General features: G+C 41.3%; 1 protein-coding gene across 1 annotated transcript in view; it reads right to left on the reverse strand.

Moving 5' to 3' along the window:
* Window positions 1–15,091, reverse strand: part of FAM120A (family with sequence similarity 120A) — a 103,341-nt gene that overhangs the window by 79,439 nt on the left and 8,811 nt on the right. Inside the window, exon 3 of the mRNA XM_014534195.1 lies at window positions 12,595–12,677. Within this exon, the coding sequence (XP_014389681.1) occupies window positions 12,595–12,677 (83 nt within the window). The remainder of the gene's footprint in view (window positions 1–12,594; window positions 12,678–15,091) is intronic.

Consider the following 15,091-nt stretch of genomic DNA (forward strand, 5'->3'; position numbering starts at 1 on the left):
CCCCCCGACCTCAATCGGCCCCAGGAAAGCGGAAGTGACAGCATGCAGTACCACAGGCAGACTTGGAAGGCTTCACTGCACAGGAGATGCTTTAGCTTAGAAGAAAGAGCACATGAGATGACTTCTAAAATTCAGATGGTACTAAGCTTTACCACGACTGACCATAGAATTCCATTTAGTAGTAAGATTCCTGGTACATTTTAATATGGATATGTTTACAAACACCCAATTTATTAAAATTTTGACACTCCTAACTTTTAATTTGTATTTTCTTTAAACACCATGCCATGGTGTGTGTGAGGGAAATCACGAATTCCTGTTAGAAAACCGAGTGTCATCAGAACCAACTCAGTGGGGAAAGAAAAAACCCTAAAAATCTTGGCCACCTTAAATATGTCTCTCTATATCCATCTACACACACACACACACACACACACACACCCTATACATGAGGGTATTCATCTACACACTTTTGACTGGAAATAACCACATTGAGACATGTTGACCCACAAAAAGGGCTATCACCTTACGTTGCTAAATCTTCCCAGACACTGGAGAATAGCATCGGCCTTATCCCGTTATAGCAGTAACTGCACATGAGAGTTACAGTAATCTGTCCTTGTCTATTCATAAAAACAAAATTAACACACCAAATAAATGAAGTGCTGGCTGCTTCAAGACAGGCTTCAAAATATTTTAATGGGAGTCCCATTTCTTCTCCCTTTTTCTTTTTTCTTTTTTGGAGCAGTATTGAGGTTTAATATTTTAGCTCAAAAGTTTATATTGCTACATACCTAAATTAAAGTTGAAGACATGTACTTTCTATCTCCAAGGATACACAGTAAATTCTGTTTAATTAAGAAGCAAATGTTTATGATCTAATTGTCTTTTATGATACTTTGTAGCAATTTCAGTAATTGTTAGTCACTTGTTTTACAAGTAAAGAAATAACATTTTGGAGCTGGAAAAATCTCCCAGACACTTGTATAAATTAACCCCTTAGCTTCCAGGCAGGATAATTAAATAATAAATAGATAACATCTGTGTGGAAATTTATGATAACTGCCTCCACACAAAATATCCTCTCACGTGACACATTTTCACTTTTGGTATCATCTTTCCCCCAATATCCTATTTCCTGCTGAAAAAGGTGCACTGCTGTCTCCCATGGAACAGGTGGAAAGATGTGGAAGGCAGGCCCACCTGGGGCTTGGCCTCCGCCGGCCTTATCCCTGTCAGAATCCCTGAGCCAGCAGGCCACACTGTGCCATCCATGACAATCCCGTTCCTTCTGCCGATCTTGACAGCCTCTACTTTGTATTTAGTTCTGAACCCCCCAGGAGACCCAGGACTGGGTTAGAGCAGAGGCCCAGGGCATGTGTGCCTGCAGTCACCTGGCCAGCCACCCTCCCAGGCCTGCCCAGAGACCTGCCACACTTCTGCCCTAGCCAAACAATGTGGGCCTCACATGTCTCCAAGCAGCGGGACACCAGGGATAACCCCTGAACAAGTGGTTGGCACGGCCACATGTCCACAGTGCCAGTGCCGGTGGAAATAACCCCGAGCTGTATGACACAGGCTGGGCCCACACTGCAGCAACGCCACGAGAATCCTTAGAAGGCCCACCACACGTGCCATGGCAGTCTTCCCTGCAGCCAGCGCCAGCCACCAGACAGAGATAACCTCTGCTTCTTTAGAGTCCCTCCCTGATTTCCACCCATTACTTTAGCAATTCAAGGGGTGAACATGGGAGCTAATAAACATCTACATTATAGGAATGTCTGAAACTCAATTAATTTAAATAGTACAAAGTAGTTACCATATTATATTTCAATCAAATTACACCCACCATGTCACAGTGGCAAAGGATTCAATCAAAACCCAAGGTTCTCTTTCAGGTGATATGTTGATTAAAAACTCTCCTAAGCTGTTAAAAATGTTTCACTAGAAAGGATAATTTGACAGGTTCATAACTTTTGTACAATGGAGATGAAATGTCTCTGATAAAATGGCAGGTCCCCCATCAGAGGTGAGACGCTCACTTCCCCAGTAAATGCCAGGTCTGCACATCTACAGCAAGTGCTGGCTCACAGAAAGAAAAACAGTCAACAGACTTGGTGTATTATAGACTTTGGGGAAAATCCAGCTATTCCATTTCTGTTATATCGTGCATATTGTATACAGACATGATGACCTGTGAAATTTTGTTTTAATTAGTCATTTCTTTGATGAGGTTATTTTATAGAGCCTGTTCCAATTCTAAGTGGTTTCAAAACCCCAGAACATTTTTTTGTTGTTGTTTTAAGACCAAAAAAAAAAAGAGAAGGAGTATTTTTGCCCTGACCTGCTGAGCTTCATTCCATGCACGGAGAGGTCCCGGGTTTGATTCCTGGTCAGGGCACATACCAGCAGGGAGCGTGCAGGAGGCAACTGATCTATATTTCTCTCTCATCCATGTTTCTCTTTCTCTCTGTCCCTCTCCCTTTCTCTCTCTAAAATCAATAAAAATGATTCTTTTAAAAGGAGTATTTTAAAAATCTATATGTGCTATAATTTTGTGTTGGAAAATAGTTTTCCTCTTGTTTAAAGAATACATTCTTGTTCCAAAATTTGTTTTAACTTCAGTTCTTTTGTCCTTTAACCCTTACACCTGTGTGCTGACAGGAGTCTGAGCCTGTCTGCACCGTCCCACGCCTGTCACTCTGTGAACAGAGGCCAGGAAGCACATCTGGTGTTGCATCTTTAGGAAAAGAAGGTCAGCATCAGCTTTGCCACATGATTTCAATGAACACCAGTTTCTTAATACAAAAGTTAGCTATCGCCCCACATACACCCAGGAAACGATTTAATAAGACCCAGTTTAAACTCTGTTGTAGATGTGTGCACACATATAATTCAATGGCAGGATAAACAGTGCTTGTAGCCTGAGAAAAGGTATAAAGTTTTACTTATTTCTCAAATAATCCTCAACCTATGAATTTTATCTCTACAGAATATATAATTTTTGTCAACTAAGATATTTTTTCCCCTTTATATTGGCAGAAATTTAAAATCCTTGAAAATTCAGGAAACTAAAGGCCTGAAAATAGCTGCCCCGCTGCTCACCATATGTGTGTAAGAGCTGAGTTAGGGAGGAGGTAACTTCAGAGATGATGATAATTCATTATGGAGCATTTCACCCCAATCTGCATAAGTGAATAAGCGATCCGACTTTAGTAAAAGTATTTATAAAGTACATTTTAAAAGTTGTCTAGAACTCATGCTGGAGTAGGAAACATGGGTGCATTTGAATGGACTATATTTTACTTTATGTCATATTAGTATATAGTGGACACTATAGTTTGTGACTTAAAATATTTTCTTTATGAAGAATTTTGGAAAATGTAACAATGTTAGAAACCCAAAGAATTGAAAGAATGAAGCAAACTTAAACATGCAAAGTGTAAAGAAAGATTTGTTTTGTTTTGTTTTGTTTGAATAGTATATATCAATTATCTTACTGATAATTACGTCCTCATATTTATGTCAAAGTTCATTGGTATTTTAGTTTGCCTTTAAAAATCCTATAATGTGTTGTTAGGGATTAGGTAATGGTTTCTAGATTTTCAAAAAGTTTTATATGAAGTATTTATATACTATAAGAAAATGCAATACTGCTATTTTGATTAGTCTGAAATAAATTTTAACTAGGTGGAAAAAAACAACAACCTTGATGATCTCTCCCAGTTGCATCCTAACTTCATATTCATATAAATGTTATGTGTAAATCATGTGCATTTCTGCAAGCACCATAGTGGTTTAATTTCTTACCATGTTAAGACTACTCATTATGAAGTTACGGGACAATAAGGACAGCACAGAATGCCAAAGCATGAATGACAGTCACTCTCAGTCTTCCCAGTGCTGATTCTGTGCAGGACCTGTGGCTTATCTCTAAAATCCACGTGGTCACTCAGTCCCTGTGGGAGTTCGTGTGCTAACTGACAATGCCAGGCAAAACCGTGATTCTGAGACTACTGGTGCGGCTGCTCCCAAACTCTCTCCGCCGCTCATTACATGCGAGGGAATACAACACAAGCTTCACATAACGTCACGACTAAAGCAGAAGATCCTGATCCACTTCACTTTCACTCGGAAAATAGCTAAGTGTGATGATTACAAATACTCTGTGTTTGGGCAATTTCAGGGAAGGAAAGGGACACCTGATTTGGTCACTATTCACTCGTGGGTAAGGCACATATGTTGACACAGCAGCATCGCTGCTCCAAACCTGGTCTCCCACGCTGGCGTACAGACCAACCCAAGGAGCTGTGCAAAGGGTTCCTCCAATTCCCAATTCACTGACCATACCCCAAGGCCCAGTGTTCTCTATAAAGAGTCAAAAGTAAGGAAAACATTTAAACACCATAGCTGTTAGGTAACCACAAACAGCCATGCCTTTGAGATTCTTGGAAAGTTATGACCGGTATCACTATCTTACATATATCTGCCTAAATAAAGCTATGAAAAGGCTGCTAAAATGCAGCTAATCACAAATAATGCCAAATATGACAACCGCTCTATAGATGGAAACTGCCATGCAGATATACTGAAGTATTTCACATAAAATTTAACATATTTAATGTATTAAAACTGAGCAAAAATAGGTTCTCATCACACTATCCAGGCAAGGAGCACCAGCAGGCCTGATGGAAAGGCAGGTGGGTCTGAGCCCCCTCCTGCAGGGATGTCCACTTACAACTGGGCCTGTAGTGTCCTGTGGTTCATTCCTCTCCTGGGGGAATGTTCTAATATTTCCGAGTGCTGTGTCAGACACTGATCTCGGCATGTATCACTTCATTTAATCCTCACAAAAACCACCATGGGGTGCACTCTGAATGTCCCCATTGGACAGAGGACCAGCTAAGTGGTCGGGCCACCATCCAAACCTGCAGACAAACTGTACACTTGGCAACTACACTCTGGTGTTATCTTCTAAACTGCGTCTTTTAGGACTGAAGTGTCCTATAAAATGGTGGTAAATAGTTCCTTTTTACTTCTAATATTCATATTTAGAGCAATTAAAAGTTGGCAACACTACAGTAGTCCTCTCAACTTATGTTTTAAAAACAAATCCATGAACCTCAAATCCCTGTTTGTATGAAGGGAAGCTCGGGGAGACTATCAACAAGGGAGACATGAGGTCAAGCTAAGTGTTAGACACGGGGAAGGTGGGCACGAGGGCAGAGAACCAAAACAGGGGGACCATGCACAGCTCCTGGGACAACATAGGTGGCTGGGAAGGAGAAGAAGGTCAGACTAGCTGCAGGAAGAGGAAGAATCCAAGATCATTCCCAATTTCTACCCTGAATGACTGGAAAGACAGTGGTAGCAGTAGCTGATGAACAAAATATAGGAAGATAAGCCCATTTAGAGATGATGACCCTTCTAAATTAGAAATGTTAAATTTGGTGTACAGGTGGGATGCACCCGTAGTTCAGGTAAGGAGTCTAGTTGGGAGAAGTACACTGGGGAGTCAGCAACAGAGGTAGTAAATGAAACCTTAAGAGCAGATGAGATGTGCCAGAAAGAAAACATGAGGACCACAGAAAGTGCAGATGGACCCTGGTGCTGCACACACAACCACTAGAACCCAGCTAGCATGCAAGTCAAGGAAAGGATGAGGCAAAGATGAACAGAAAAACGCTGGGCTCTGGGGAGCAAGGCAGAGTGAAGAGAGCAAGACAGGTGACAGTGTCAAGGACCCCAGGGAGGCGGAAAGGCATTCTTCAAACCTGTTAACCGAGTCATCAGCAGCCTTGGACAATTCAGTGCAGGAGTTAAAAATTGTTAGGGACATTAGGAGAGGCTGCCCTGGGTAGATTCCCAGGTAAAAAGGGTGCTAGGAAAATGAGGGAAGGACAGGACCACATTTATAAGCTACAGGCCAAGAGGCGAAAGAGGTAGCCACACAGAAGCAAAGGGGCCAATAGGGTGAGGTACGCAGAGGCTCTCTGAGTGCACTCGGTGCCAATAGCTCCAGAATATCAGGATAGGATCGTCACAGGCTGGAAAAATGGGCATGATGAAGAAGAGCACAAATAGTGCTGGGGTGGAGGGAGGTGAGAGCTAAGGGAGGCTCACTATCCTAGGTGCAACTGAAGAGAGGTCTGAAGAGACTGATGACTTTTTTTAAATATATTTTTTTATTTTTTTAAATATTTTTTTATTTTTAATATATATTTTTAAAATATATTTTTTATTGATTTCAGAGAAGAAGGGAAAGGGAGAGAAATAGAAGCACCAATGATGAGAGAGAATCACTGATCGGCTGCCTCCAACACGCCCCAAAATGGGATCAAGCCCGTAACCCGGGCATGTGCCCTTAACCAGAATCAAATATGGGACCCTTCAGTCCGCAGGCTGAGCCAAAACAGCTGGGGCAAGACTGATGACTTTTAAGGCAGACATTAAGGAGAATAAAAGGATTAACTGCTGACACTGATAGCCTGGTTCAAGTCAGATAACATAGTTTTGTAAATCAGTATAATTGGTCTTATTTTATATGCAAGAAAATAGATCAATTTTAGGCACAAAATTCACGAGTTCTGAAAAATGCATACATTTGTGTGGCCACCACCACAATCATGAATATAACGTTTCTATCACCCCAAATAGTTCACCTGTGCCCTTTCCCATCCCAACCCCAGGCAACCATTAATCTGCCTATTACTACAGTTCTGCCTTTTCCAGGGTTTTACATTAAGGCAATCCTAGATACTTCCTTTGTTTAACTCTTCATTTAAGATAATGCTTTTGATAATGTTTATTACATGTAACATTATTATATTTAAAATCATTTTTCTTGGGAAAAAAAGATAATGCTTTTGAGATTCATACAGACTGCAAGATGAGTAGTTTGTTCCTTTCATTGCAATCAGCACTTCACTGTAAGCCTGTCCCACACCAGTTTACAGATTTATGGCTTGTTTTTTTGTTGTTGTTGTTGTTTTGTTTTGTTTATATTTTATTGATTTTTTACAGAGGGGAAGGGAGAGATAGAGAGTTAGAAACATCAAGAAGATAGAAACATCGATCAGCTGCCTCTTGCACAACCCCTACTGGGGATGTGCCCGCAACCAAGGTACATGCCCTTGACTGGAATCGAACCTGGGACCCTTCAGTCTGCAGGCTGACGCTCTATCCACTGAGCCAAACCGGTTAGGGCTGGCTTGTTTTTTTTGAGGCTACAATGGATAAAGCTACTAAGACACTCAGGTTCAAGTCTTGTTTGAACATATGACATTGTTTCTCATGACTTTGTTTCTCAGGAGTAGGCCTGCTGGGTTATATGGTGGGTATATATTGAACTTTGTAAGAACTGCCAGACTATTTTCAAAGAGACCATCTACTTCCCATCAGCCATGTCTGAGAGTGGCGGGTACTGACACCTCCAGACACTGAGCATCAGTCAGTCTTCTCATTTGGCCCCAGCACATCTCGCGTGGTTTTACCTTGCATTCCCTAATAGCGCGGAGCATCTCTTTATGTGCTTGTTGAACACTCTTCAAAATGTCTGTTCAAAGCTCTCCTCCACCTATTTGTGTTGGGCTGTATCTTCTCATTGTGCTGTCCTTTACACATTCTGGATAGAAGTCCCCAACCACTGATATATTCTGCAAACAGGTCCTCTCACTCCATTGCTTGCTTTTCATTCTTACTAAAAAATCACTGCCTAGCTCAAGGGCATAAAGATCTCTTTTATATTTTCATATTCTTAGTTTTGCATTGGAATACAGTTATTGTAGAAACTATCCTTTCCCCATTTACTCACCTGAGACTCCTGGCAAAAACAACTGACCACACATGTATAGGTCTATTTCTGGACCCTATTCTGCTCCACTGATCTACATGACTACCCTTATGTCAACACCACAGAGTTGATTATTATAGTTTAAAGTGAGTCTTTAAATTAGGTAACATTTAAGTCCTTCTATTCTGTTCTTCCTTTGCAGCATTTCTGCTGCTATTCTAGGTCTTTTGCAATTCCATGTAAATTTTTAAATCAGTTTTTCAATTTCTATCAAAAAAAAAAAGTTTGCTGGGATTTTTATTAAGATGTAGTGAGACTATATAACAACAGTCTTTTGATCCATGAATACATTACCTCTCTCCATTTATTAGGTCCTTCTTTAACTTAGACCATAAATTTGTAGTGGCATCCATCTGTTCAGCCATGTGTTTCTCAAGATGAGTGGATGCTGACTATAGCACCTACCTAGGGTAGAGGCCTTTGCTGAGCAGATGAGATGGAAGAAGGAGCAAGATTAAGAGTGATGCTGGTACAATCAGTTCAAGGTAACCTGCTAGGAGGTGCCAGGCTGGCTAGGGAAAGAGAATCTGTGAGAAAATGGGCAGAGGGCCCCAGGAGGGCCAAAGAGCAAAGTCTTAGCTTGTGAGAATACTAAAGCTAGAAGGCAGTGTTGACAGAGAAAAGAAGGGATATTAAAGCTTCAGATAGAAGAGCCAATGTATGACTCTGGGCCTAAAAGGCTACAATACAGTAAAGGGTAGACCACTGAAGTCAAGGGACACAAAGGACATGTTGTCTGTGGGCAATCTCCAGTACACTGAGCTCCCAGAGGATTCTGGAAGGCAATGGGAAAGACTGATAAGATCCCCAAAGCTGTAACAAATGACAAAAGTGACTTGAGTGGAGTGATTATGAGCAGTAAAAAGTGGTACAGTTAGGTGGCCTGAGTCTCTAAAGAGTTATCAAAAGGACCCAATCAAGGAATGTGGAGACAACCACAGAAAGTACCTGCAAATTAGTATCTGATTAGAGATGTAGATCCAGAATATATTAAAAAGAACTTTTACAACTCAATAATCCAATTTAAAAATAGATAAAGGATCTGAATAGATATTTATTCAAAGAAGACATACAACTGGCCAGTGAGCACAGGGAAAGATGCTCAGTATCACCAGTCCTCATGGAGGCAAACCAAACAACATTATACCACCAGGACAGCTAAAGATAAAAGAGCAGACAATGACAAGTAGTGAGGATGTGGGAGAAACACAGCCCTCACACAATTGCTGGAAGGAATGTAAACAGTGTAGTCGCTGTTTTCCTCAAATATTAAGCACAGAGCTACCACCTGACCAGCAATTCCAGTCCCAGGTATATACCTGAGAGAAATGAAAACATAGCTAGCTCCACACATGGATTTGTACATGAATATTCACAATAGCCAAAAGGTAGAAACAACCTGAATGTCCATCACCTGATGAATAAATAAACTGTGGTAGTTATATCTATACAGTGGAATATTATTTGGCCATAAAAGCAATGAAGTGCTAACACATGCTACAACATAAATGAAACATGCTTATTAAAAAAGCTAGACACAAGAAGTCACATAATTCCACTTATAAAAAATATCCAGAGGAGGCAAATCCACAGATTAGTGGCTGCTCGGAGGTGGGGAGAGTGAGAAGTGGGGAGTGACTGCCCACTGGCACAGGGTTTCTTTCTGGGGTGATAAAAATATTCTAAAATTACGTAGTGATGATGGTTGCATAGCTCTGTGAACACCACTGGTTTTTAGTGTTAAAGGGGTAGATTTTTATGATAAGTGAATTGTCTCAAGAAAGCTATCATAAAAACAGAGATGCTTTCTAACTAAGAATGGCAGTTTTAGAAGTAACTGGCTGGCAAGTTCCAACTCTGTCACATGTCCTCTGGTCCCAGATTTGTCTCGTCTCAAGCAAGGCCCTATCTCAGGGTGAGCCGCCTCAGTGTTCGGTGTGCAGGGACCACTGGGGAGGCGCAGGGTGTGTGTGAGGACAAGGTCGGAAAACCACCAGGAGAGCCTTATTCCAATACAAATGATATCTTCCATTCATGACAGACAAGGCCTGCTTATGGACAGTGCCGGGGTTCCCGATCCACGGGGGCGGAAATAAGCTAGAAATGTTCTGCACACTTATTTAAAGACTGAAAATATACTGCTAAATTTAACATAAAACTAGAAGCTTCCAGGTCATGAGAAGACAGAGAGAGAGCAGAAATGCCACTAGTTGAGCTTCCCTTTGTTTCCTTGACACCCACGGCCTCAGAAGCCGGGCACTGTAAACATGGTACTTTTCAGAGTCTCCCCTCTCATGCCTCAGCTCTGCTCCTTCTGGATGGAACATGCATTCCAGCTCGCTCGGGAAGAATCTGCTGGCAGACCCAGTCCCTCCCGGGACAAGGCGAGCTGAAAGCAATCTGTAACAACTGGGAGCACAAATCCTGCCCAAGACTCTGACCCTTTCCCAGAGATGTGATGTGGGAACCCCTCCCCCACCTGTAAAACAGACAAAAAAGCTATACTTGAGTTCCACCCATTCCAGCAGATTCCTTGGAACTTCAAACTTTCCACCTTCACTTGAGAACCAATGGGGAACAGGGAAGGAAGCTCTAATGGAAAGGCATAAACAAGTAAAACTCTGGTGAGTTTGGTTTTATATTTTCTTTTTAGGGATTCCAAAACTTCTTAACTAAAAACAGGTTTTCACAATCTAAAAGCTGAGAGCCTGGTACAGTGCACTAAAGTCCCACTGGGATCGTTAAGAATGTACAGCTAATGTGCATAATAATAGTGACATTATAATGACAAATTAATAGAATGTACATTTTTTAAAAATTCTGGAGGATCAAGTATCAATCTATTAAAAGTGGTTATCTTCCAGGAGTGGGATTCTAAGTAGCTCTCACCTCCACATTACATAATGGTTTATTTTTCTCAACCTTCCAGGCCCCTAACATTATTTCCTCTAGAGCAGTGGTTCTCAACCTTCCTAATGCCGCAACCCTTTAATATAGTTCCTCATGTTGTGGTGACCCCCAATTTCATTGTTACAAATTGAACATAATTAAAGCATAGTGATTAATCACAAAAACAATATGTAATTATATATGTGTTTTCCGATGGTCTTAGGCGACCCCTGTGAAAGGGTCGTTCGACCCCCAAAGGAGTCGCGACCCACAGGTTGAGAACCACTGCTCTAGAGCCCAAAATGTCCTTGGATTTTAGAAGTGCTGCTTGGCTCTTACAAAACTATAGGATGACTTCTTGAGAAGTGAATATACTGAGTTAACTTCAATTAACACAAATACAGGGGCAGGAATTCCTTAGTTGAAAGGTCTGTAGTGCCCAAACTGCTACCTCCTAATGCCTTAAAAGGTAGAACTCAGAATAAATGAAGCCCATTTTTCTATTTATGTACAATTTATACCCAACCTACGTTTTTGTTTGTTTGTTTTAATATATTTTTTTTTATTGATTTCAGAGAGGACGGAAAAGAGATAAAGAGATAGAAACATCAACGATGAGAGAGAATCATTGACTAGCTGCCTCCCGCAAACCTCCCCAGCCGGAATCAAACTTGGGACCTTCCAGTCCACAGGCCAACACTCTACCCACTAATTCAAACTGTCCAGGGCTACCCAACTTACTCTCAAATAGGATTCCAAAAAGGATCTGATGTCCTACCTCGCTCAGATAAAGTTGCATACAATGTAAGATAAACCACAGACCTTCAAAGTGCCTCAAATTATGCTGCTTTTCACTCTGGAAGCTGGCTCCATGTATGACATGAAACCCAAACAGGGCCCAGGCACAGTGGGTATGGATTGTGAGATGGCTAGACACTGGGCAGCCAGTGCAGCTGATGCCCACAGCACCTCATCAAGTAAGATGGAGAGGGAAGAGAACTTCTGAGGCAGCACTTCACCCCGATATCTGCCGAGAGCCCTGCCATATGTCCCCACCTCACACTTCTGTCCACTCCATGTTCCTGGGACCCTAGCATGTTACTCTCTGGGAACCAGCCTAGATTCCTCCTCCCTGGGGTTGAACACACACTTCCTAACGACACTTGTAAAAAAAACATTGCTCAGTGACTTTTGATGGCAGACAGTAAGACATAAAAAAACAAAGTTAGGGATAGCATTAGAAAAAATCCAGGTAAATGTGACCTGGTAGGATGCCCTGGTTTCCAGCTGCCTAAGGAAAAGGTAATGCTATTAAAGGAAGGTGAGTGACTACAAATCAGTGAATTGGAAGGCAGGGTTGTAAACACTACAGAATATTAAATCAGAAAGGGAGAAGTGCAAAGGCTGAGTCTTGGATGGAGCTCTGAGAAGAGGCAGAGGCAAGGGGGCTCTGGAGGAAGCATGTCCATTGGCTACACACAGGCACAGGCTAACACATTGATCGAAGGTAGAGGTAACTCCACCACCTATTGAAAAACTCATATCTGTAAGTAAGAAAATTAATATATAAAATCTTTAGCTGAAAGAATTCCACCTTCTGGGTATAGGGCATGAAGAATTCCTCTAAGGAAATTTTTAAGGACATTTATAATTTCTCTAAAATATATGTGTTGGGGATAAGCCAAGGCAGATTATTTTTTAAGGTAGTGCAGATCCTGAAGTTAGGGGAAAGCACAACACTGCTAACTTTGTGGCATAGTTCCTTCTACAATAAAGGAACATTATTTATATTAAAATAACAACAAAATCAACAGTTGAATATTACAAATGTTGGAAATGAAATGAATTTGTACCTTAAGTGAGGCAAGTGGGTGTTCCGGACCAAGTAAACTCCAGTGAAAGGAAGCCAGGTCTTCATCAGGTAGAATGTGATTTCCTGGAAGGCAAACATGGAACCTAAAAAAGCCATCACCATAGTGACACAGGGAAATTATCACTGCAGTTAGAATCCTAAGATTACCTCATTTGATAAACCACATAAAACTTCCACACAGAAATTGGGAATACTTCTTTATCTTTTTTTTTTAAATATATTTTATTGATTTTTTACAGAGAGGAAGGGAGAGGGATAGAGAGTTAGAAACATCGATGAGAGAGAAACATCAATCAGCTGCCTCCTGCACAACACCCCCTACTGGGGATGTGCCCGCAACCAAGGTACATGCCCTTGACCAGAATCGAACCTGGGACCCTTGAGTCCGCAGGCCGACGCTCTATCCACTGAGCCACACCGGTTAGGGCTACTTCTTTATCTTTTAATATAAAGCAGCACAGAGCAGGCCCACTTCTTGCAGTTGCCTTAACTACAACGGGAATTTGCAGTACACTTCCAGCAGCACCCACACTGAGTACACTGTGTAACAACCTAAGCACAGCCTGATAATGCCAACTTGATACAAGCTTTCATTGGTTCAAATGAAGATTGCATTCTGTAAACCAGTTCAACAGCAAAGGTAAAAATCTGCAGTTATAAAATTTAGGTGACAATGACTACTGCTCGTGGCATGGATCAACACCCTCCTCCCATAATTTCTACCGCCACCCACAAATAGATGTGACAAAGAACAGATCTTAACACCACCAAGCAGTGTCATTCAGCTGTGCACCCTATCGCCAGGCTATGTCACAAATGAGCACTGTATACAGTTTAAAAAGCTACATTTTGGGGAAACATTCTCCCTTCATTTAGTGCTTGCTGCCTAATATATAAACATCTTCAATATGTTAGTTATCTCAATGCAATTTAAAAGCAGTAATTTCCTAAATAATTCTGTGATTTTTATATCATAATTTAGTCACCACCACGTGGAGAGCAGACTCATTAATTGGCTAACAGAAAGCAAAACAGGGTGAGATTATTTGCAGCATTCCTGATCATAATATTCTTTTTTTTAAAATATATTTTATTGATTTTTTACAGAAAGGAAGGGAGAGAGACAGAGAGTTAGAAACATTGATGAGAGAGAAACATCGATCAGCCGCCTTCCACACACCTCCCTCTGGAGATGTGCCCGAAACCAAGGTACATGCCCTCGACGGGAATCGAACCTGGGACCTTTCAGTCCACAGGCCGACGCTCTATTCACTGAGCCAAACCTGTCAGGGCTTGATCATAATATTCTAAACACACAAAACAAGACACAGAAGTGCTGAACTGCCATCATGCCCAGGAGCTTAGCTATGTCCTGTCTAGTAACTGCTCTGCACTGTGTTCCTCTTTTCACAGATTGCATAGAACTTTACTGTGACGTATGAAGTGTCTGAGATTTTTTTAAAGCTTTTATATAAAAAAATATTCACCCAATTACATCAGTAATAGTCTGTTAAAACATGAGTCAAATACATGTTACATGAATATTGCACCCAACTGTTCTAAAGCAAAACAACTTATATGGCTATACTTTCTACTACAAAAATGAAAAAAAAATAATCTTTCTCATTTGAGGACTTTGAAACTTTTACACAAAATCTAAAATAAAAATGTCCACCCAATTAAGAGTTTGCCTATAACTTGCTTAAGTTTTTTCAAGAAATTCCAAGCCCTAAATTAATTCATTACTAAATTATTCAATATGTAACTACTGATTGTCTTTCATTTATTTTAAAATTTCACAAAATAACGTAGTTAGAAGAGAATGAGTTGGCATTATCTCCCATGAAACATAGTCAATGTTTCTTAAATAAAATAAACAACTATCCTTCTACATCTCAAACTAGCAAAGGCATTCCTATTCTAAAAGCATACACTTTTCCAGTTTATTAAAAATCAGTTAATATCTCCAAGTCATTTTGCATAACGATTAAGTACATATAAAACTTTTTGTAATGTGACCATCTACATAATCACTTTTAACATCAGAGAAATACCGTTTATATTTTAACTAGAGGCCTGGTGCACAAATTTGTGCACGGGTGGGGTTCCTTGGCATAGCCTGTGGGGACTGGGCCTAAACCAGCAGTCCAACGCCGCTCCTGCCTACCGCTCCTGCTCATCCCGGCCTCACTGCGCCTGCTGCAGGCTTGCGCCCAGTCAGTCCTGATCAGGAGAGGCTTGCACCACTGTAGCGGCGCTAGCCAGCTGTGAGCCCTGTGTCTGGCGCTGGTCCCAAGGGGGGTGAGAGGTGGGGGCCGGGACACAATCAGCCCTCTGGGATGCCCTTGCCGGGTTGGCATCTGGATTCATCCCACTGACTTTCACGCCAGTTGTCAGGAGCCACCTGGCAGCTGCTTTTATATCGTTTCAGCGTCTAGGGAAGGGAAGTGGCCATGGTGCCCGAGGCTGACTTTCAG

Source organism: Myotis brandtii, unplaced genomic scaffold (assembly GCF_000412655.1).
Source record: "Myotis brandtii unplaced genomic scaffold, ASM41265v1 scaffold1260, whole genome shotgun sequence".
Taxonomy (NCBI): domain Eukaryota; kingdom Metazoa; phylum Chordata; class Mammalia; order Chiroptera; family Vespertilionidae; genus Myotis; species Myotis brandtii.